This window comes from Phodopus roborovskii, unplaced genomic scaffold (assembly GCF_943737965.1).
Source record: "Phodopus roborovskii unplaced genomic scaffold, PHOROB, whole genome shotgun sequence".
Classification (NCBI taxonomy): Eukaryota; Metazoa; Chordata; class Mammalia; order Rodentia; family Cricetidae; genus Phodopus; species Phodopus roborovskii.
Genome location: NW_026126407.1, coordinates 45,605,620 through 45,630,508, shown reverse-complemented (window position 1 = coordinate 45,630,508; position 24,889 = coordinate 45,605,620). Strand labels below are relative to the sequence as shown.

The 24,889-nt window shown below is 42.4% G+C and overlaps 1 protein-coding gene across 4 annotated transcripts in view; it reads left to right on the top strand.

Moving 5' to 3' along the window:
* Fbxw11 (F-box and WD repeat domain containing 11) overlaps nucleotides 1-24,598 on the top strand; it is a 100,796-nt gene extending 76,198 nt beyond the window's left edge. For all 4 annotated transcript variants that reach the window (XM_051180983.1, XM_051180985.1, XM_051180984.1 and 1 more), the window contains 10 exons: nucleotides 1,033-1,219; nucleotides 2,720-2,810; nucleotides 10,805-10,942; nucleotides 12,896-13,014; nucleotides 14,628-14,877; nucleotides 16,924-17,042; nucleotides 17,801-17,911; nucleotides 18,773-18,851; nucleotides 20,405-20,590; nucleotides 22,284-24,598. In XM_051180983.1, the coding sequence (XP_051036940.1) occupies nucleotides 1,033-1,219; nucleotides 2,720-2,810; nucleotides 10,805-10,942; nucleotides 12,896-13,014; nucleotides 14,628-14,877; nucleotides 16,924-17,042; nucleotides 17,801-17,911; nucleotides 18,773-18,851; nucleotides 20,405-20,566 (1,256 nt within the window). In that variant the 3' untranslated portion in view covers nucleotides 20,567-20,590; nucleotides 22,284-24,598. The remainder of the gene's footprint in view (nucleotides 1-1,032; nucleotides 1,220-2,719; nucleotides 2,811-10,804; nucleotides 10,943-12,895; nucleotides 13,015-14,627; nucleotides 14,878-16,923; nucleotides 17,043-17,800; nucleotides 17,912-18,772; nucleotides 18,852-20,404; nucleotides 20,591-22,283) is intronic.
* Nucleotides 24,599-24,889: the final 291 nt, after the last annotated feature.

The window sequence follows — 24,889 nt, the reverse complement described above, 5'->3', positions numbered from 1 at the left end:
CTAAAGGGCTGCCACCAGCACTTACTGAAAAACCAAGGCGCAAGGATGTTTCAGAGTTTGGTTTCTGTCATAGCACACAGTGTATGCATAGTACACAATGAATGTAGGACATGGAATTCGAATGTTCTAAGCTTGAGTATGAGTTATAGCTACAGAGGACACACCTAGAACTACAAGAAGAAATATAACAGATGGTAACAGTGCTACACTTGGTGATCTCCATGGTAAAGTTCAGATAGAACTGGATCTTGCATGAATTTCTTTAGAAGGATCCTTTGTGCATTGTGTGAGCTTATCTTAAATTTTTGGTGTGTGTGTGCGCGCGCGTGTGTGTGTGTGTGTGTGTGTGTGTGTGCGCGCACACACACACACAGACACACACATGCCATAGCACTTGTGTGGTAGTCAGAGAACAACTTTGGAAGTTGGTTATCTCCTTTCACTGTGGGTTCCTCAGGTCAACAGACTCAATGAGCTCTCATGGCTGACCTTTCTGTGGGTTGTTTAACTCAGTTCAAAGTAAGTGAGTAAGCACATGCCTGTTGCTTCTGAGGGTTCATACCTATCTGTTTAGAACAGAAAGTAGATCTCCATCAGAGGGAGATGACAAGATTGATATGAACACATTTAATTCTTCAAATGCCCTTTTAAAAAAATGGGCCATCCTCACCTCTTGGCCCCGTAGCTATCAAGGATTTATGGTGGAGGGTGATTTATTGCAAAGACAGTGAAGATGAGCAACAAGCACAACAAGCCTGAGAGCTGTCCTTATGCCTCAGCTGTAACTTTGGAGAACCATTGGCTTGTGAAGGATTAGCAGGAAAATGGGGAAGGGGAAAATGTCTCAAAATTCCAAGACAGACAGAACTGTCCAGGGCAGCTTTTACACCAAGAGCAGCTGCACCTGCTGTTTATGAGCGTTTCCATGTCCTGCTCTTGGGCATTTCACCTGCCTCAGGGTTTACTCATTACTTACTTTAGGCCTGTGTCCTCTGCCCTCCCCTTTCTTTTCATTGCTTCTCTGTTTTGTAGAACAAGGCTTAGATCACATAGCAGAAAACATCCTTTCCTACCTGGATGCCAGGTCTCTGTGTGCGGCAGAGCTGGTGTGTAAAGAATGGCAGCGAGTGATCTCGGAAGGGATGCTGTGGAAGAAGCTGATCGAGAGGATGGTGCGCACTGACCCTCTCTGGAAGGGCCTCTCAGAAAGAAGAGGGTGGTGAGTATGGGGTGCTTGGTTGGAAAAAGGTCCCCCGGTGTGCAGTACAGTCATCTTATTTACTCAAGGCAATTCTGTCTGTGAATGTGTCAGTCTGTTTAAACAAGGAGGAAAACCATTAGTCAAGGCTGATTAAAGCTGTTAGAGTTCCTCCTTCTGACATGTATGCATTTGTTATTAGAAAGTTTTGAATCATTCAAATGGGTGATTCATTCATCTCTTTAAAGCTGTGAATTTTATACTTTTTCAAAACTTAGGCAATGATTCCATCACAAAAAGATAAGGAAAAAAAAAAAGTGAGAGTTGGGGCTGGAGAGATGGCTCAGTGATTGTGAACCCTTGCCACTTGGTCAGAGGCCCTTGGTCCAGTTTCCAGCACCTACTTGGCAGCTCACAACTGTCTGGTGCTCCATTTCCAGAGGATCTGATGCCCTCTTCTGGCCTCCATGGATACCAGGCACACATGTGGTGCACAGACATTCACACAAGCAACCCCCCCCCCCTGTATATATAAAACAATTGCTAAAGGAAAATAGGAGAATCAAATAACTTTATTTACTTTTGTAATTGCTAAGTATTAAACCTGGGGACTCATTCATGGTCGGCAACTGCATCCCCCACTGAGCTGTACCACCAGCCTGAGTTATTTTATGTCTTTTCACTATTTATTACTGCTCATGGGGAAGAGTGGAAACAGCCATAGGGTTTTCCAAGAAAGCTTGTGAGCTTAAATGCAGCTTGATAGTTCTGTGTATTGTCAGTGCCCTGGCTCGGTCAGCACAGAGAAAAAGCTACAGACAGGGCACAGGACTGGGAAGTGTGGGGGTGGGGCTGCATTTCCTTTATGGGAAGGAGTTTAATGAGGAATAAGACTTTTCCTAAGCGTCATTAGCACTTATGCATGAGGGTGCAGTATAACATGTGGAAGAGAGAGCAAGGAAAGCTAAGTGTCAGGGAATGAGGAAAAACTGAACATGACTAATGGGTATGAGTAATGAAAAAAGATAGCAGGCTGGTGGTTTCCTTGATTCTAACTCTGGCATGGAGTTTTAATTTTTTGTAGTGGATAAGAGCATAAAAATATATTTGATAGTGAAAGTGTAAAATTCAGTGGGGGAGGCTCACAGCCTCAGAATGTCCATGGTAATTTTTTAGAACCTCATTAAGATGTATGTATAGGCTTTGCAACTAGTTGATTTCAGTATGTCCTGTTTTTTATTTGCAAGTTTTTACTAATAAGGTTTATAGGGGGAGGGAAAACAGCTCTAGACTGAAAGCTTAATTATTTGTGTGACGGTACTCAAAAAACAAAGGCCAGCATCATGCCAGAACTAAATTGTCTCTACCATAGAAACTGCAGTTTGTCAGGAATCCTGCTTTTGAACTGTTAACATTCAGTGTAGGGGAAGACATGAAACATGGGCTGTCCTTTTAGCATGTTTAAATAAAATCTGCTCTTTTATGTGCAAAAATGTAACATCTGTTTGTTTTCATTGCCAGGGATCAGTACCTGTTTAAAAACAGACCTACAGATGGCCCTCCCAATTCATTTTATAGATCATTATACCCAAAGATTATCCAGGACATAGAGGTAACTGTTTCACTTAATTGTTTTGCACCCTTTGGGGTCTTGTTCTCAACTTTTTATGTTGTTTTAAAGGTCCTTTTGTTTTAAACTCAAGGGAACTTTTTCTCCCTCTCCCTCTCCCTCTCCCTCTCCCCTCCCCCTCTCTCAAAGTCGAGCTTTGGAAATAAATGTCACAGTGTGTCATCTGTGGTTCTTCAGAGCCTATCATACCTTTTTAGAAATACAATTTCTCAAAAACATGAAATGCTTCTATAAGGTTGCCAGTTAATTAAAACCTTAATCCAAGATAAACTATATTCTAATTTGATAAATTTTCCACAATCCTAGGCCCAGTGATTTAGGTAAATTGGCTTTTATATTTTGAGCCATCATTGTAGAGGGCATGTTTGCAATTGCCTCTCTAAGTCATGCATAGTTCCTCATAAAAACAGCTCAGACTATTACTCTAAGAAGTGGTGAAGTGGGCCTTGTAAAGCAGGTTATGCTGTGGGGCCACTGTGGAATTTAGTGTAACTTCAGTGACCAGCAGAGATCTGTGTACTTGCCCAGAAACTTTAGCAGTGTTTGATGCTGTTGGAATGCTCCAGTTCAGTTTTATTACTTAGCCCTTTTCCTTGAACCGGGAGAGACATGCACAGGTACTTCTTTCTCATTAACTCTTTCACATGTGTTCTCGCCTGTTCTTGGTTACTTCACTGTTTCCTCTTTGGCAGAAAAGATTAGCTTTCGTTGGGCAATGCTGTATCTCCCATAAAGTTACAGCTGGTCTCCAAAATGTGAAGTAATCCTCTTCCCCAGGTGATGAACATAAAAGATACTGTGCCAAAATTAGTTAATGGAGAAACATGTGTCTTTGTAGAGTTCATCCCTGCCCCTTCTCAGGCAGATGTGGACTAATGGACCCATCCCATTAATGGTGCATTAGCTTGTGACTGGATATCATTATTTAAAAGAGAAACTCTTGTCTAGAGTGTATGCTCTCTAAAATGTCCTAAAAACTAACCTTTTGGGTAGGCTTAATAATTTAAAACCATTACCAGATAAAATTTAGGAATTAATTAACCTATTGTTCAAAATTTGGACTAATGCCCTGCAGTGCTTAGAGGGCTGCCATCATAGGTTAATGTTTGTGCATTTCAGGAGGGAAGGGGCTGCTCTAGGTAGGTGAACCAGACATCTCAGAAATGCCGTTCTGCTCTTTGGCAAGGGGGAGCTGTTGATAGAAACTCTGACTTTTCTTGAGTGGTCCCAAGTAGACATTCCTTTTGAGGGGTGCTGTTTAAAGCCAGTTATTAATAAACAGGGACTCTGGAGGACCTTTATCAAATTGAGGTTTGGTGATGGGGATTATTTTATTTAGTTACCATGACTACTGTTGTAATTGACAGTATGACAGCAGCTACCATAACCATTTCCTCACACTGAAATAATAGAGCTAGCAGAGGAGGCAGATGTGATGGGAAATGGAACCATTGGGGAAACACTGTTTGACACAAAACCTCTGCATCATGGTGGTCTTCCCAGTGGTTCTTAAAGTGTGGTTTGGGAAAACCCACTGCCTGGCCACAAGAGTCTCCTCCAGATTTTTGTGGCTAAGTTTCTTAGTATGAAGGATGATGCTTATACTTTGGTGTACTCACTAATAGTAACAGTGACAGAAGCAGTGTACCACTAATACAGCACTTACTTGTACCAGATACTTTGTTTAGAAGCCCATAGCGTATTTTCTTAATTAGATAACCTAGATAGCCTGAAAAGTAGGGTAAGTCCATATTGAAAAGGAAAGAAAGAAGTGCTGACAAGGTAAACTGTTACCCTGGATCACAGTGAGTAGTGTAGTCCACAGGCTCTAATATACACAGTGAGTGGGAGAGTCCACAGCCAACCACACATTCTGGACCTTCATATATTTTGTCAGAGCAACATAATATGGAAGGTCTTCCCTCTTGTGATTCATAGATCATAATGTGAGACGGCACATGGATGAGCTTGGCTTTGCTTGCATGACTATTGTGAAAGTTTCACCTGCAAGGCATTATGATTGTCACCCCTGTAGTTTACACATATAATTGCAGTAATTTTACAATGCCCATGCCATATCCCTATCTGTAATAGAGGGAAACTGAGAGTATAAGTTTTAGTTACATAGAAGAGATGGGCCTTTAGCTAAGGTCTGTCTAGTCCTGGGCTTACAGTTAGGTGTTTTTTTTTTTTTTTTTTTTTTTTTTTTGCCTTCCCTGCCCTCTCCTATTTCCAAAGTAGAAAATTCAGGAAATGAAGGAGAAAGGTATATTTTATTCTTTTATTCCTGTAGACGACGTCCATCTTCATCTGAGTGTGTGGATATTCAGTACCTTGACTGTTGGTCAAGTTGACTGTTAGCTATGAATTAGTTGAAAGTCCTTGGCCTTGCTTTCGTTCTGTTAATGGTAGCATTAAAGGGTTCTTAGAGAACACCAGAACAGCAGGTGAGTGTCGTGGCTCCCTCGCCCTTGCAAGTCTGTTCTTTCCCCCTTGCACTCCACAGATGAGGCTTCTGGGACAGCACTGTTTTCCCCTCTCCTCTGTTTTGACAGTGTGCTAACTCCTGAAATACATCCATTCTCAGCTTGGGAACTGATGAGCACAGAGGAAATGTGTTCCTCTCTGAACTTTGCCTTCTACATCTAGTCACCAGAAATTGGCTCTGTTTTAAGGAAAAATAGACAACCTGGCTTTGTATGGCTAACTTGGGTGTTCAGAAAACGGGGAAGTGAAACTCAGCCTGTGGAGAATAGTTCACATTCTTCACTTTCGAAAAGGTTCCTCTCTCATGGGTGTTCTTGCCACACAGAGGGTTTATGGGGTCTCGAAATTGAGAAGGAACTCCTGGCAAACCTGAGGCTTGTCCCAACAGAGGCGGTCACACCCTGCTTCACTATCTAGAGTGCTGTTTTCAGGGTGGCTCACTGTGTACAGCAAGGCACTTGGTTAGAATGGTTGAGCTTCACTCCCATAACTGGGATCCTCACTCCCCAGGGCCTCTCCACCCTGCACACCCAAGCTCTTCTACAAGCAAATGGCCGTTGCTCTTACAATCCAGTGTGCCAGTGCCCTCCCTGAACATGGATTTTTCTTTTCTGCCATTTCAGAGTAGTGACTCTATATTTACCAAGTAAGTGGCTTTGAAGCATACTCCTTGGAGCTGGCCATGGGGAAAATGACGGTGTGTTGTATCACACCTTTTAATAAACCACATTTCATTCAGGGAAAGTGGAAAGCTTTTTTGTGGTTTGCAAGCTTGATATTAACATTGTCCTGACTAGAAAATGCTGAAACTTGCCCACCCACCCAGTTATGTTTAGGCTTCTAAAAATAATGTTATTCCTGCATACTCAGACATCTGTTTTCACTCTATTGCCAATTGAAATGCCGCTGTATACTCTGTATATCATGGCTACTTTCCAGTATTTTGAAATTTTGCTCAGGGTAAGGGGGTTTTACAAGTTCTGTAACACGTGAAATTCTCTTCCACAGTAGCTGTACCATGTGATGGCTCATATCATGGCAGGTATTGTCGAGGGCACCTGTGTGACTGGCTTTATTCCTGCCCAACTCAGATAATAGCCGAATTCCATCTGAGGGCTGAGCACCTTGCTGGGCCCACTACAAAATGCAGGCTACCACCAACAAATAGCGGCCTATACCAACACAGTAATTTCTCTAGTTTGGGGTCAGCTCTTTCTTTGTAATTACAAACCACTGTTTTTGGCAGTGTTGTCAATAGGCTGTGATGAGCACGTCATGTGTTTTGTCTTACACAGTTCCTTTGCTAGCTGGGGGAACAGATTCTGCTGATCTTCTGTGCAGAGGCGGAAGCCAGTGCTCAGTCGGTACCACTGGCCAAGGTTGTCACTTGACTTGGGTCATTTCTGTCACCAAGGGCTACCAGACTTGTTTGAAAGTCTAGTTTTTGTGAAAACCTGGTTTAGAAGAATTTAAAAAAAAAAAAAGGTTGAGGTTGTCAGACATGGTGGCAGTGTTCTGAGTAGGCATAATCGTGGGTGAGTGCTGCTTTTGTGTGTGGGTGGACTGCAGAACTAGGAAGAGGCGGTCTCAGGAGTGCCCTTGGTTGCTACATGGCTGTCAGAGACTTCCTGTTGGGTTCCAGTAAGCTGTACTTACCTTGGATTCAAGAACCTAAAGATTTAAAACCTTGCCCTAACTGGGTCTTCCCAGAGTGACTCACCAAGGGTCTTCTGAACTTTCCCTTTAAAATGTCTTAGAAAGTTGGTAATCGTGGTGCATGTGTCCTGCTGTCTGTGAGTCAGGAGTAGATGGGACAGCTCAGCTTTAAGGTTTCACCCAGTGTTTCAGGAACTGATTTAGCCTTAGGTGACCATGTGGTGTCATTTCAGCTCTTATCCATCATCTGTTTGTTGTGTTAAATATAGTTAAACATTATGGTCAGCTCACCCCATTCTAGAAAATACCGTAAGAGTAGTAGGAAAGTGTGTAAGAAGTCCTCTCATTTCCTGTATTTGCATGACAAGCCCCTTTAAACTCTCTTGTAATGTAAATGTGCTTTCACTGTTCATTGAAAATACAGAGTGAAGCCTGCTTTAGATTCACACTACTTTAAAGCCCAAAGGTAGCCATGCGGTTTTCAAACAGTGCCTGCTCTACCTAGGGCATGCCATGTATTCCATGCTTTGGGTTCAAGTGGAGTCACATACTCTATCAACTGTTGTGCTTCTGTAAGGATATCATTTCAACATGAGTGACTTCTACTCAGAATCACTGACTGGCCTAGGAGTAGACTCCTTATTAGCATATCTGGTTTTCTAGGCCAGCATTTCCCTGGAACAGATAGCATGCTGAAGTGGCCAGTTACTGTCCAAAAATATACTTATTTCTCTACATGTTTCTAAAATATTGGGTTTGCTTAAATACGTTTTTATGCTCTGGACCCCTTTAAAAAGTTGTTCATAGCCAAGCAGTAGTGACACATGACTTTAGTCCCAGCACTTGGGAGGCAGAGGCAGGGCAGAGGTGCAGAGGCGCAGAGAGGAAGAGGCAGAGAGGCAGAGACAGGTGGATCTCTGTGAGTTCAAGGCCAGCCTGCTCTACATACAGAGCTAGTTTCAGGACAGCCTCCAAAGCCACAGAGAAACCCTGACTCGAAAAAACAAAACAAACAAAACAAAACAGACAAACAAAAAAGTTGCTCATAGAGATGAATTGATACCTATCTTGAGAGATGGTTGTATGGTGATGGTGGTGGTGGTGGTGGTGTGAGTTAGTTTTCCTTGCTTTGACATTTTACCAGTCATCAGTTAACGCCTGGACTAGGGAGTCCTGATGGTAGCAGGTGCAAACACGAGCTTTTCTGCACTGCTATTGTCTCCAGAGGTTGGACATGTGCTGTCCTGCTTGCTCCATACTGGCTCTTTGAAGACCCAGATATTCTCAGGGTCCTTATTAAGCATAAGGGTCACACATTTGTGACCTTTGTAATGGTCACTTGTCCTTTTAAGTACACATGTGCTAATATATGCATTAGTAGCTCCAACTCTCCATTTCTTTCTCTATAAAAATGTGGACAGTGGCCGGGCAGTAGTGGTGCACCCCCCTTTACTCCCAGCACTCAGGAGCCAGAGGCAGGTGGACCTCTCTGAGTTAAGAGGCCAGTCTGCTCTATAAATCGAGTTTCAGGATAGCCAGGGATACATAGAGAAACCCTGTCTTGAAAACAACAATAACAACCCACCCCCCAAAAAAAACCCTCCCAACATTTATATTATATTCATTGTTAAAGGTCATCTAGAAAGGATTTAAATTATACAGGAAGACAGTCCTAGGTATATGAAAATATTATGACATTCAAATGGGTACTATCCCAATACCTGGGGGGGGGGGGGAGAGGCCGAGGCAAGGAGACTGAGAGTTTAAAGCTAGCTTTAAATACAAAATGTACCTTTTGAAAGTACCTTTCAAAAAAAAAAAAAAAAAAAAGCAAACATGCACCAAGAAATCATGATGTTTTACATAGTTGTGCTATTTTACAAACTCTACACCCATAGATTTTGGTTTCTGTGGTGGATTATAGAACCACTCCCTATGGATGGATACACAGGGATGGCCGTATATAAAATAGGATAGTGTTAGGAAGCTAAGTGTCTGCCTTGGAACATTGAGTGAATGTTAGCATTTGAAAGAGTTTGAAAGGATGCAGTCTTCAGAGTAAGAGGAATGTGGCTTATCAGGTATCAGGAGAACCAGTAATTGGGCTTTTACTGTGAATAAAGGCGAGATTGATCTTTTTCAATACATCAAGCAGTTAGTTTAGCTACTCAGAAGTCATCTTTCAAGCTGGACTTGAAGTCAAGTGTGAACAGCTGTTGTTTCTGCTGTCTACTGGTTTAAAGGCTAAGAATCCAAGACTGACTAGACTTAGTAGAGGCTTATGCCTTTTCATTTTGGGTAGTACTTTCTAGCTGCTCCCCGAGGCCAGGCTTTCTGGTAGACACCCTCTGCTTCTTCATTGAACTGGGCCAGGGTCTCAAGCCAGGGTGCCTTTATGGCCCTCAGGTCCTGCAGCTAGAGTTCTGTGTACTCTGCCTAAGAGCTAGGTCTACCCTTTATACCAGTGAATATGTTTCTAGCAGAATCCTGGGCTGATCAGAACTGGGTTTGATTTCTAAGTAGGTCAGTTACTGTTTTTGTGGCCTTAGGCAGGTTAAACTGTTTCTTTATAAAAGGAAAGCAATGAGAATTACTACCAAGATGATTGCATACTCTTTAGCCAAATACATTTAGTTCAGAGTGTAGATTATCTTGAATATACCATGAGGTGCATGAGTGTACCATCATGGTAAGTTGAAAACAGTGTAGGTTGTGTTTCTAACATATTGAACCTGCTGATGAGCATCCTAATTCAGTAATACATTGCACTGTAGATAATAATTGTTTTCATCTTGTGATCTAGTGGCAGACTATGGCTTGCTGCTGTCATGTATCATCCAAATAGGAAAGGGTCAAAATTCAAAATATAGTTTCTGTTGAATGTGTATTGCTTTTGTGTTACAAGGCTAAGAAAAAAAGTTAAGCCTAACCATTAAAAAAAGGAGAGAGAGAGAGAGAGAATGTCGAGATAGGCAGGGTCTTACTGTGCAGCTCAGGCAGGCCTTGAACTTGCTGTCTCTTGCCTCTGCTTCCTCAGTTCTGGGGATTTCAAGTGTTTACCCTCACAGCTGACTTGATGCCTCCTGGGAATGCAGCATGCATCCTGTTGATCTTTCATTCTCAGTTCTGGGAATATGTTAACAACTCATTAAACCATGCATAGATGATGAGAGAATTGGAACCTGTAGCTAAAGTATTCCTTTTCTGTTGTTGTTTTCTTTGGGTTTTTTGAGATAGGGTTTTTCTGTATGGCACTGGTTCTCATGGAACTCACTTTGTATACCAGACTTTCCTCCAACTCCAAGATCTGCCTGCCTCTGCTTCCCAAGTGCTGGGATTAAAGGCTTGTGCCACCACCACCACCAGGCAAAGCATTCCATTCTTATTTAAAGTGATTTCAGTCTGACTGTAGTTTAAAAGTGACAATGCGGATCAGCTCTCTATTTGTTGGCTGGTACTAGCACAGTGATCACACCACTCTTGAATTCGTCGTGTGTGTTGTGAGGGTAGGACAGTAACAGGGCAGTCTTTTACCAAGTATTTTAATTGGCACTAGGGAGTAACTCACTGAGTTATTATTTATTTGTATTGGGGGGGGGGAGTTGAATTCTATCTAGTCCATTTCAGACCTAACACAGAACTCCCAGGAAATCCTATGACAGCTGTCAGGTAGGCAGGGAGGGTTTCAGAACAAACATTGTTAGCTAGTGTCTCACTAGGAAAGGAGCAAAATTGGGGTGCCAGTGGTGTTCTGCTTCTGGAAGCAACATCAGATTGTGAAACCTAACAGAATAGTTGACTCACAAAACCCATCTCTTGACTCCTTTCTCTAGACCATAGAATCAAATTGGCGGTGTGGGCGACATAACTTGCAGAGAATCCAGTGCCGCTCTGAAAATAGTAAAGGTGTTTACTGTTTGCAGTACGATGATGACAAAATTATCAGTGGCCTCCGAGACAACTCCATCAAGGTGAGTTACTGATTCTGTGTGCTATTTTAGATTAATGTATAGGGCTGAAGTGCTGGTGTGTGGTAGTCTCTGCTTTTTTTTTTGGCAATAGTTCATTACTTATTGCGAAGTAGCATTCCATGTTACTGAGTGTATCACAGCGTGCTAACCCATTTAGTTCTCAGGGAAGTTCATGCTACTTGTGGCTTCTCAGGATTGTGACTATAGCCTCTGGAAATACACAGATGCAGGTCTTTGTGGGAACATGAGTACAGCTCACCTGTGTGAGTGGAAACCTGGGACCATAGTCTGTGAAGGAAGAATTGATGGGCTTAGCTTCATTAGCATGACTGTTTTCTGCTCTCTGAAAATACAAACTTTAGAACAACAGGAAATGCATATAAAAGCCACGTCTGACAAAGAAGTTCTAGCTAAAGTGTGCAAAAATCCAACAATAAGGAAATAAAACAGTTTTGAAAAATAGGCACAAGCCAGGTCGTGTTGGCGGCACACACTTTAATCTTCGAACTTGGGAGGCAGAGGCAGGCAAATCTCCAAGTTTGAGGCCAGCCTGGTCTACAGATTGAGTTCCAGGACAGTCAGGGCTACACAGAGAAACACTGTCTTAAAAAACAAACAAACAAACAAAAAAAAAAAAAAAAAAAAAAAAAACAGGCCGAGTATGGTAGCTTACTTTAATCCCAGCATTCAGGAGGCAGAGACAGGTGAATCTCTGTGAGTTCAAGACCAGCCTGATCTACAGGCTCCAATGCTACAGAGAAATTCTTGTATTAAAAAAAAAAAAACCAAAAAAAGGGGCAGAGACCTTAATAGATACATCTCCAAAGAGTGTGTCTAGCCAACAAAGCAGCATTTGCAAAGGTGGCCATGTTGTCAATCTTCAAGAATGGGGAAAGCAACAGTGGAAAAAAAAATCATCACATTCCATTAGTGTAGCAACATCCACAGTACTTGCACACTGGATGGAGGTGAGGGATGGAACAGAGCCCTCACCCATGGCCTGTGGAAACGTGAAACTGTCCAGCTGCTTTGGAAGGGAGTTTCCTAGAAAACCTCTATCATCTGACCCAGTGATTACATTACTTAGTATTTGCTCAAAGGGATTGAAAACTTAATCCACCCCAACACCCGAACACATTTGTAGCAGCTTTATTCACAACTTAGAAAGCCAAGCCTTAGAAATGAGCAGGTGTCCTACAGTGATGATTGGATAACTGCAGTTCATCCAGGTAGTGGGATAATTTTCATCATTGCAAAGAATTCGTTTTACAAGCCATAAAAAGCCATGGAGAGCCTTAAATGTGTGTTACTAAGTTAAAGATGCAATGTTGAAAAGGCTGCATAATTCAGGATTCATGGTGACCTTTTAGAAAGGAGAAGTTATAAAGATAGTAAAAGAAGGAAGGGAAAAGCTCAGCATGTGAAAATATTACAAATGTTTTACTTCCTTTTCACTATATAGCTAATTTTTGTTTTGATTCCTAAATGCTTAATTTTATAATAAAACATTTTCTAATTATTTTCTAATTAAGAACTGTTGATAGTTTGTTTGGAGTTTTTAGGGAACATACACTTCATTTTTTAAAAAAAGTTTTGAAGCTATCAGGGGTATGCATTTTGAAAGGTCCTAGTAGAGACTGTCACATTATTTATCAGAGAGTGAGCTGGTTCTTCCCAGATTTTATTGAAAATCCCCTCTATCAAGCTGCTGAATTAAATGAGCACAACAGCTGAACATTCACATTAAGCAAACAAAGCTTTGTGTCTATTCTGGAAGCTGATTGGTGTTGGTCCAGTTCTGGTTCCTCTTGTTCTTCCCCATATCTGTTTGGTACTCACCTTGTCTCCTATGTCCTGTGTGTATTCTCTGATTCAGAGTACAGGGTGCACGAGAAACCTTTGTGGAAAGTGTATGCACTAAATTGCTGCTCTGGTTGATAATTGTCTCAATAGATCTGGGATAAAACCAGCTTGGAATGTTTGAAAGTGCTAACGGGACACACAGGCTCTGTCCTCTGCCTCCAGTATGATGAGCGAGTCATTGTAACTGGTTCTTCTGATTCAACAGTGAGGTGAGTGGTCTGGCTTCATTTTCTGATGTCAATGACTGTTCCTGAGGAGACAGACATACATATTCTCTTTAGGAATTTTTGCATGCCTGTGCACGCACACACACACACACACACACACACACACACATCTACATACATGCACACATGCTACTCTGTACATATGTTTACTTGCTGTATCTTAAGATTCTTTGATGGAAATATGTTAACCAGCTTGTCTAGAATAGTGAGTTTTTCTTGCTGCGTTCTGTAGAGATGGCAGTATGTTCTCCTATAAAATCACACTGCTCTATATTAGCTTGCCTCCTATTCTTAAGAGCCTGCCATCCAGAGCGAGGGAAAAATGTCTGTTGTTCTGAAGGGTACAGGAATGGAAAGAATTGTTTGTAGACCCTTGAGAAAATGAGGTCTGAGAACCAGAGATGATGCATTTGATTATGATACCTGTTTGAGTTCTTTTAGGCATTGTCTTCATCTCTGTAGGTATATTGGAAAATTGAGAGCTTACGTAATTTCCTCGGAGTCACATAACCAATAATTTTTAAACTTTGAGTTTATGCCACTTATGACTGTATTTATAGCCTTTGCAATGGTGAAAGCTTTAGTTGCCACCCGAAGGCAGATTGGAAGACATTGCAGAAGGGAAGCAGTGACTGGTAGTTGGGTATCAAGACTAAAAAGGGACTATTGCAGAGATCTGCTACTGTACTCCTGGGAAAGTACCTAATTGGTAGTGGGGTGACAGAGTCCAGCAGAGCGAAAGGGCATCATGTAATGAAGTCTGAGATGGACTGAGGAACAGAAAGGAGTGGAGGATTGCTTATTTGCAGGCTCACTGCAGAGACAGGGTAGTGCCCAGCCCATCTCTGGGTTCTATCATGTTTCCTTTCAGTTATTTGTCTCATCTCAACCCTGCCCACAGCACAGTTACTGTCTGTGCCTGAATTTGTTAGGCTGCTGCTTTGTTACAGGTCATTGCTCAGCCTTCAAGGTCATCTTCTGCTCTATGTCAGTGTATCCTTTAGGATGCTGGAGCTTTTTTTTTGGGGGGGGGGAGGGCATGTCTCAAGTATCAGATAAAAAGTGCTGTGATGAAATGCCCCAGCTTAGTTTGCATATATAAGCAATAGATTCCTCAAAATGCCAGTGACCAACAAAAACCTTAAGCTTGGGACTATTCTGGGCTCCTCACTCGTCAAAGTCCTGCTATTGTTCCAGACTCACTGAAAGCCTACTGACTTGAGGGATCATCTTTGTCACCTGTACAAACCTGAAGACATCCCTGAGTTTATCACTTTGAGTGTGAGATAAACCCGAGCCCAGCAAGATTTAGCTTCCTTCTTAAAGGCATCTTAGCAGTTTCTAGTATAAAGGAGGTTGCTGCCTGGGTTCTGTTGCATACTGTGGGTATGAGTACCCCATACTATGCACCTGGGTATGGCGTTCTGCTGATAGCAGTCTGGCAGAACTTACTTGAGTTACAGGGCTTCTGCTGGCAGAATGCACTTGAATGCAGGGGTTCCTCTGGTAGCATGCACTTGGTACACTAACTGTTGCTAAACCCAGACTTCACCTTTCCCTGACTCTCACTGTCACAGCTCTCTGTTCTTTTCTAGAGTCTGGGATGTGAATACGGGTGAAGTCCTCAACACGCTCATCCATCACAATGAAGCTGTACTGCACTTACGCTTCAGCAATGGACTGATGGTGACTTGTTCCAAGGACCGTTCTATTGCTGTGTGGGACATGGCTTCTGCCACTGATATCACTTTACGTCGTGTCCTGGTTGGCCACCGTGCTGCTGTCAATGTCGTAGACTTTGACGATAAGTACATCGTGTCTGCCTCTGGAGACAGGACCATTAAAGTGAGTGTATCTGTGGTCTTCACCCTGATTCTTCCTGTCCTTAAACAGCAGAGAATAAGCAGAGGTGGGTAGCACTAGGTGCTTTATGTATTCCCATGAGACCCTCCCATTTCACATGCTTCCGGAGCCACTGGCAAGAAGAAAAAAGTCATTGGTCTCAATAGAGATCATTTGCCAATTTCAGGAGATGACGTTGTTGATTTCTCTGTGTAAGAGCCTTTGGCAGCCATAGAACTCACTTTGTAGACCAGGCTAGCCTCAGACTCACAGAGATCCACCTGCCTCTGCCTCCCAAGTGCTTTTAAGGGGCAGAGACTAAACTGAACATGCTGTGTGTATAGGAGTGTTATACTTGTTAACTCACCACCATTACCATGACATGTCTGCTGCATTCCTGAAACTACTACCCTAGGATGTGATCACCAAAGCAAGATGCCACTACAACATGACACTTATTTAGGGTGAGAGTCTGTTTCACAAACATGGCTTTAACTGGTCATGTGGAGTTTGATTTGGTTTATTCTCTTCTGAGAGCTTCCTATTATATATATATATATATATAGTATTATTATATGCCAGGGAAAGAAGGATGAACAAGAAGACATGTCCCTGCCATCCAGAAACCAGGTTGGGACAGGTGAAAAGCAAAATGTGACCAGTAATTGTAGACTCAGATAACCCACAGGGTATGGGAAATTCAATTCTGATTCCTTATCCCTTTTAACCTATTTAAAGTTTAGCTTTCATATACTCATGATTAAATTGATTCTTTGACAATTTCACACATTGTCCATACTGACCACTTTCACCCAGCCTCCCACTTCCCTAGTCTCCATTTCCCTACAAATCTCTTTCTATGTTCATCTCTATTCATTTTGTTCTGTGAGCCATTGAGTTTGTCCAGGGTTGACTGGGAACCATGGATTTGGAGTTATCTGTTGGAGCCTAATGGGCTCAGAGGTGAGTGTACAACTGTAGAAGGTGACCACCTTTTCTCAGAATCTGTCAGTAGCCAGTAGTTCATCAGTAAGGGGTTGTGCTTCATGAGATCCTTCTAGCATTGTCACATATTTATTAACAGCTTTATTAATCTAGAATTTCCATACCTTAAGATTTGGCTTTTCCAAATGTACTATTAGTGCGTTTATAGCTTTGTATAGCATTACCCTAGTCTAGTTTGTAAACACCTTTACCTACAATACTTAATATGCAGAAGAGTCAACCACATGTCCTGACATTGAGCATTCTACCCTGTTCTAGACATTTCATGTAAATGGAATTATGTACCCTGTGGCTTTTGTATCTGGCTTTCTCATGTAGTGCAGGGTTCAACCCAGACCAGTGCTTTGTTGCTTCTGGTGGCCGAATGGGATCTTTACTCTGAACAAATGACACTTTGTTTCCCCTGTGTGCAGATGCAATGTTGTTTGCTTCCCTCTGCTGGCAATTATGAATGATGTTGCTGTAAACATTCACCTTTACACATTCATTTAGTTCTCGTAATTGATTAACATCCCAGGGAACTGCCAAATGACTTTCCAAAGTGTGGTTGTCCATGTTATGGTCCTGCCAGCATAAGGCTTTGTCCTGGCTTTAAGGATGTTTTGATAACTGGCACTGGGGAGTGCTCTGGTAAGTTGCCCCACAAATCATGGGCCATGTCACATCAAAACTTAGGTGTGTAGAAGCTGAATAAGTAGATTTTGTGTGCATTAACTTAACCACATCACAGTCAGAAGTTGTCTTTGTGAAGATCTCAAAATTTATAGACTTTTAAACTCCCCTGTATTTCACTCCAGTTTTATTACCCACAGCCAGGAAAGCTCATGCTGCCCAGTTTCTACCCCAGCCCATTATTAACACAGAAGAAAATTTTTGAGTTCTTGCCTCCCTATTATCAAGCCACACTATCTTTAAACTTGCTATCCTCCTGCCTCTGCCTTCTGAATGCTAGGATCGTACATCTCCCTGCCTGGCTCTCTCCGAAGGTTATCTTGTGGCAGGATTTGGTGTCATCTTACTAACAGCACTGTTGTCTGTCTACAGGTGTGGAGCACAAGCACTTGTGAGTTCGTTCGCACTCTGAACGGGCATAAGCGGGGCATTGCCTGTCTGCAGTACCGGGACCGGCTGGTTGTTAGTGGATCATCAGATAACACCATCCGGTGTGTAGAAATTAGACTTGGTTTGTTTGTTTGTTTATTTATGTACAAAAGCCAATCAGTAGAAAACAAAACCAAAGAGTCTCTTACTCCAGAATTAGAACACATAGGAGTTTATCTCCTATGGATCATGCAGAGGAGAAGGCTTGATGTGGTTGATTCTTTGGTTTTCTAAAACACCGCACACCCAGTGAGTCTGAGACCCAGCCTTATTTAGGAACCAGGCATCCCCGACATCTAGTAGACACAAGGCACCACTGAACTTCATCAGGGTTGGAGACACTGGGACTAGAGTCCCTGGCTGTGTGTGACCTCCCTGTCCTTTTTTGCTGGACATGTTTTTTTTGTTTTTTTGTTTTTTTTTTCCTTTCCTGCTCCAAGCCTGTGTCTCCTCCAGGAAAGCTCTTCCAAGACCACCAGGCTCTGTGGGTTTATCAGCTGAGATACCAAGAGAATTATAGGGACTAAGCAGAATTGAAGTGTCATTGTTGAGTTGATTTAAAAAGAAAATGCCTTTTAAAAGTTTCAAATTACATAAAACAAAATATAACAGAGTGAGGCTTCTGTCTAAATTAGTGCTGAAAGCACAAATGCTAGAAATCGAGTCAGCTATGTATGTGATATGAGCCAGGAGAGAGAAGGGAATGTGGAATTTAAGGAGAATGAAAAGTCTTACCTGTGTGGAATGGGTGCACAGAACTTGAGGAGGGCATGAGTCACGTGTAAGAATTTGTTTCATAGATGACTGTTTCTTGTTTAAGGCTATGGGATATTGAATGTGGTGCCTGTCTAAGAGTCCTAGAGGGGCATGAAGAATTGGTCCGATGCATTCGTTTTGATAACAAGAGGATTGTCAGTGGCGCCTATGATGGGTATGTGTTTAGTCTGCATGTGCATGGCTATAGCTTTGTCAGGAACAAAACTGCTGTGTATTAAAGAGCTGTCTGCATGCTGGACTCTGTGTGAGAAAGATCCATCATACTAGTGGGTCAGGTGAGGATGCCCAGGCCCCGAAAGATGAAGTAAAGCTTGCCTCAATCACCATAGCCAGGCACTTGAGTTCTAGCTTATATTCTAACTATTACCAGAAATATAAAGGGTAGGACCTGCACAATAGCTCAGTATGTGAATGTATTTGCTGTGCAAACCTGGCAACTGGAGTGCAATTCTGGAACCCCTAGTGAAGAGAGAACTCATTCTAGACCTGTGTGCATATGAATATGCATGGGAGCTGGCACATAGATTAAACTACGGAGAATTCTGTTCTTTGACTTGATTATAAATAAATGGAACACCACTACCCTCTCCCTCTTTTCTCCTCTTGTTTTCAACGACAAATGGAAGCTATAAGCCCAGTCCTGCCTATATATGCTTGGTCACTGGACATTAGTGCTCTAAATATTTCTTTATTTGGAGAAAGGCATCCTGAGAATCTTGTACTTAGCCCCCCAAGTAATGAATTTGACGACACAGATAACTAGTTAGGAAATGAATTTGGTAACCTCTACCTGTTATCTCCTTAACAGTAACATTCCTTCAAAGTTTCAGGAACTCTGGGAAGGTTTAGGTTCTTTCTCCAAAATCAAATACTCAAAATCTAAGTTTAAAAACTTAGAAACTCCGGCATGTTACCCAGTGGAGACTTGCAGGTGCACTCCGGCTTGTCATGGATATGCACACTGTGTACACAGTGTTAACTTCTGTGTTAATGCCAGTCTCATTTTCCCTTGTAGGAAGATTAAAGTCTGGGACTTGCAAGCTGCTCTTGACCCTCGGGCCCCGGCAAGCACATTGTGTCTGCGCACCTTGGTGGTATGTGATTTGTTAGGGTGGACGGGTACCCAGGAAAGCTTGTCTTGTACCATGCTTTCAGAGATTCATGGGTGATTTTGACCAGCCAGGACATAGCACATTTACTCTACTGTGGGTGGGTAGGCATCCTCATAGATTGTGCTTTATTCTTATGTAGCTTGGGAGTCTTTAGTGTGTCGCTCATTGTGTTACATTTTATAACTGCACATTTGTGTACTGACAAGGTAGAACCTCCCCTCAGTCTTCATTAAATAGACTATTGCTTTGGCACATAAAAGAACACTTTAATTTTTAAAATTTATTTAAAATTGCTAGATAATTGTGTATTGTTAAAAGACTATAGTGTGATATTTTGGTCTATAATTAATGAGTATCAATTTTAGTTTTTTTGTGATAGAAATATTAAAAAATCTGTTTTTAAACAAGTTTGGTAGTTCAAACCTGTAATCCCAGCACTTGGGAGATAGAGGCAGGAGGATCAGGAGTCTAAGGTCATCATTCTTGGCTACATAATGAGTTTGAGGCCAGCCTGGGATACATAAGACCCTGTCTCCCACTTGTAAAAACAAAAACAAAAAAGCAAAACTACTCTTCATAAATTCTGAAGTATACAACATTTTGCTTTATACTATGGTCACTCTAGTTCAGTGGATGTTTGACAGGGGTTCTGCAGTCCAACTGAAACTTTGGACCCTTTGATGAACATTGGATTCAGCCCATCTCTCTCCATCCAATCTTCCTCCCTCTCCCACTCTAGTATCCTCCTTTTTGCCTCATTCTGTGAGATTCACAGTCTGGGAATTGAGCCTGGATCTTCTGTAAGAGCAACAAGTACTCTTAACTACTGAGCATTCCCTCCATACCCAGTAATTGTATTAGCATTTTCTTACTTCCTTCATTGACTAGGCCAGTCAGGTAGAACTGTGGCGAGGGCCACTCTTGCTTTCACTATGAATTTGATGTCTGCTGTGGTTTAACATAGATGTTCTTGGTTTTCTTTTTTAAAAAATTAATCATAGCTGGGTGGTGGTGCCACTCACATTTAATCCCAGCACTCAGGAGGCAGAGGCAGGTGGATTTCTGAGTTTTTAGGCTAGCCTGGTCTACAGAGTAAGTACCAGGATGGCCAGGGCTGTTACACAGGGAAACTCTTCCTCAAAACACACAAACAAACAAATTTAAAAAAAAAAAAAACAAAAAACAAACAAAATCACAGCAACTTTGCCTTTTGGATTTCTGGTTTTACAACTTATCCCAAATGGGTATTAACTCTGATGGCCTCTGTGAGGGGATCACATGACTTTTCTTCTGTGACATATTACTAGTCCACAATGTAGGACATAATGTTTATAACTTTCAAAAAAGGAAAGGAAGGAAGGGAAAAAACCTAGAAGACAAAGCAGAGCCTTTGTTCTCAGAAAGGAACCTGCTTAGTGGCTGGAAGGTCATGTAGGAAGCTTGGGTAAATGCTGACTTTGCAACTTGAGTTAAATCCCAACTCTGGAGGTAGAGGCTGTAAAGATTGTCCTGTTAATTAAGCTGCTCTTCCACAGGAACACTCTGGACGCGTGTTTCGGCTGCAGTTTGATGAGTTCCAGATCATTAGCAGTTCCCATGACGACACTATTTTGATTTGGGATTTCTTAAATGTGCCTCCTAGTGCCCAGAATGAGACACGCTCTCCTTCCAGAACCTACACCTATATCTCCAGATAGCGGTCTGCACTTTGGCCCAATCTGGTGAGTGTGCTCGAACCCCAGCCCTACCTGGGCTCTTCAAGGTCTTCCTTCTGGGAATTCCTTGGTGATGTGAACAAGCCTCTTCTGGACCTAACAGGTGAGGTCCTGATGGTCTCACCATAGAACCCTGTGCACTGTGGACTTTCACAGGATAACAGGTGATGGATGTGGTTGCTGTCTTGGAAACTGGCTTCCTAAGTGATTTCCTAAATAGTCATGACCATTACACTCCAGGATAGTTCTTTGGGTTTGATTTTGGAGTGTAGGAATTAACCTTTTTTCCTGGTCCTTTGGTTTTATGGCTGCCAGATACGCATACATACGTGCACACACAAGAATAATCCAAATTCCTCTTCTTAGCACCACCACAGTCCATCTCCATTGCCATCTCTGGAAGAGAGATCACTGATGTATGCTGTGAGCCTTGAAAGCCATTCTTCATGGTGAGGGTGCAGGTGCTTTGGGAAACACATCCTTTGCTCTAGTTATAGAGCCATCACATTGTTGCTCACCAATATGCTCAGTTTAGAAGGATGAGAGATCGCCAACTTGTCCATATTCCAGATACCCATGACTAAGAATAACATTCCCAATAGGAAGATTTGCCAGGATTCTGTGCACATCATACTGTGTAGACTTGTACCTACCCATACTTCTTTGAATATATATGTATAAAGACTTTGGTTAAAATTCTCTTGATTTAAAAGCAATACTTAATTCTTTGTAGCTTTTTAATAGTACTTTCTTTTTTATTAAAAAGGACAAAACATCCATGTCTAAAATTGAGAAACAGTGGGGATGGAGAGATAAGAACCCCTAATATCAAGTTACCCAAAGTCTCATCATTTTAGATATTCTTCAGTCAATTAAATGACTCTCAAGAAGTTCACCTTGCTCAGGACTAGCACACTGTAGCCAAGCACTAAATCTGACCCATTGTATGCTTTGTTTCTTCTGCCACTCCAGGTCAAAAATAGTTCTTATATTTTAAACACTTGAAAAATAATAAAAAAGAAAGTTTGATGCCATGTAAAAATTATATGATATTAAAATTCAACCTCCATGAAGTAATTTTGATTGGAGCATAGCTACACTCATTTGTTTACATTTACTGTGGCTGCGTCTTGTGCATCAGCAGCAGAATTGAATACTTGGGACAAAGTTCTCACAGCCTATATAACATGTCCTGTGTAGTCCTTTAAGAATCAAAACTCAGCATCAAGAATGACAGATAATCAGTAGTGCTAGTTGAGGGAACAGCTCTGCAACCCCAAGTGACTGCAAGGCATGGTGGGCTGGTGACACCTACTGTGTGTTGGGGAGGTCATCAGTATCAAGGACCTGAGAGCCACTCACATGTTTACTGCTCCTGGTCTCCCATGTGTTAACACTGTGCTTACAGTCATCCACTCCCTTGCTACTTCCTCTTGGAAGGTTCTTTGTAAGTCCTTTGAAAAATCCACCTGGCAGGGTCTTGTATTCATTAAGTGAAATCTTCGGAGCACACCACACAGGCAGAAGACAAGGAGCTCTTGACTAGTCATAATCAAAAAACCCTAAGGAGCATGGGGTGGGGGTGGGGGAGAAGGTGTGGCCTCCCTCCTGGTCTTTCCCTTTTCTCCTTGAGCCTGCACTCTTGTTCCTCTTTGTGCCTGTCCTGTCCAATTAATGTCTGTTCCCCTTTCTTCTCCAGGGTTTCCTGGTCTTGAACTACTGGCTACATGGCTACCACATGCCTAAGGGAGTTCGTTCACAGCTGAGTTCTGGGGCTGGAATTGGTTCTAGATGCTGGGTAGACACAAAGCAGCCCCACTCTTCAGGCCTCAACATTTCTCACCGCCACCCCCGGCTCTACTTGGAGAAGGACAGCTTAGCTCACCAACTGCAAGTAGAGCAGCAGCTCATGCCCCTCCCTCCAGTGAAGAGCCCAGCGCTTCCTTCTGATGCACATGTTCACGTGAAGGACACATGGCTTGTTTTCAGAAGCAAGGCGACATCCGGAGAAGACTGGCTATAATTCACATCGCTTTGCACTTTGGTTTGGTACTAAAAACAGCATTGCATTCTCGGGGAAGTGTTGGGCGTTCAGGGCTTTCCTCTCCAGCAGCAGCAGCAGCAGCTTCTCCTTAGACCTTCAGGTCACTGTTGTTCTGACGAGCATAGGAATGTGTCGGACATGGACAGCTCTGGGTTATTTTAGTATTTTTGGATTATACTTCCTTTCTGTACTGGTTTCTTTTTAATTTAAAGAATAAGCAAGTTATATTACCTCTGCACAGGTAATAGTTATTTTCTTTTATTAACTGTTCTGTTCCCTTATCATTTCCTGATATTTGGTAGAGTAACACCATTATCCATGTGCTTGCCTCCTAATTTAAAATACTGTACCCGCATGTAGATATAATGTACATAACAATTCAAGCTCAAGGTTGCCGTACCGGGGCCCCCTGCGTGGAGACACTGCTGTGGAGTGTTGCTCTTAGCAGCAGGTGGGCCCGAGAGCCTGACTCCAAGGTTGCTGTGATTCTAGAACCTTCTGCAGTATTCATTTGCGTTTTTTATTTGTCACTGACCTGTGTGCGCTGTTTTCAGATGGAATTTCAGAAATTTAACATGGTGTTTATTTGTTTTGTGACATCTGCAGTGGACAGGTAGCTTCACAGTCTCTCTGTCACTGCTCTTTTCCTCCTGAGTGCCCTTCCCGATAGCTAATGGTCATCTCATCGTGGTGATCATGGATGACTTCTCTGTCCAACATCCTTCTATATGGCAGGTACCCCAAGGCAGCGAGAAGGCAGCCCTGTTGACGGGGCTCCTGGCTTCAGACTCTGTGCACTCTGGCAGAGTGTTGGAGTCATCTGCTGAGTGAGAGCCTGCGGAGCAGGTGAGCTGTTCAGAGCCACATTAAGGGCAAGGCAGACCTGTGTGGAGTACAACCTCAGGCCCGGTCAGTTCTGGTGCCACTTATCACTCCGTTCTCAAAGCTCCGAGTGGGAGGGGCACACAGACAGGACATTGGTCGACATTGTTTCCCTCTCTCAAGATTAGGTTTTGATTTGTTCCTCACCATTGTTTCCAAAGATCAAGAAATGTCAGTACCCTTTTAAAGGACCAACCAGCCCCTCCCTGTGAATGGAGCCTCTTCCCTTGGAAGCACACTCTAGGAGAGAGAAGGCCTCTGGCTGGCATTGTGAATGCTGTGGGGATCAGTGTGTGTTGGTGATTTGTTTACTGGGTTGGCGGTGCTTTTTAGTTGTTGTTTTTTTTTTGTTGTTGTTGTTGTTTGTTTGTTTTTTAAATACATCGTTCTCACGCTCTTCTACATTTGTTTCTGAGAGGTGGAGGCTCAAAATGTATAGAAAGTAGGCCTCTATCCATAAGGGGGTGTGAACACCACTCACAGCTCATCACCCATTTGACAGGAGTGCCCAGGGAAGAAGGACGGGGAGGGGAGGAAATAAGTTCTAAATAATTGGACTTTTATGTTGTTTTTGCATGTTAAATATAGAAGTTCGTGTCGATCCTTGGGAGATCATGGCCTTCAAATATGCACACGACCTTTGAATTGTGCCTACTAAATTATAGCAGGGGACTTGGGTACCCAAGGAATTCCAATTTCTGGGATTGCAGTAGTAATTCCCAGTTGTACTCTGGACTTTATTTTGCTAACTGTAATTGAGCAACTGTAAATTACTGCTATATTAATGTGTTAAAGCACTGGGGTAGTCTAATTCTAACTGGTAATTAATTATGTTTGCCAATTATCTGTTTGAAATAAATATGTGTCTGAACAGCTATTGAAGCTGTTAAATTGTACAGATATTATCATGACAGCTTTGTACTGTGGAATGTGCTTAATAAAAAGTTTGACCTTTGTCCAATAAATTGCTAAGTAATGTCAGTAAATCAAGATGAGTATTATGCAGTACACCTGGCCTGGCTTCATGGCCTTTGTTACTTCAGCTACTAATTCAAAGCCAATACTCTCAATAAAGTGTTGCAGTACTCCGCTGTTCTGTTACATTTTTCAGAAAAAAACAGTTTGGTGCTATCAGGAATTAAGTGACATACCTAAAGGTGGATTTTCAGAGCCATCTGGTCTAGAAGGTGAAGCTGAAGGTAGTGTTTGTGGCCTGCGGGATTCCTTACCTTTTGCTCTCCCAGAGAGCTTCCAGAGCCCAGGGCTCCTCACGTGTCTGGTGTGCATGAGATTTTCATAAGCTCTGCAAAGTAGGAAAGAGGTCCCCAAGTCCTTCCAGGTGAGAAGAGCCTTCCTCTTGAAGTGGTGTGGGTGATGGC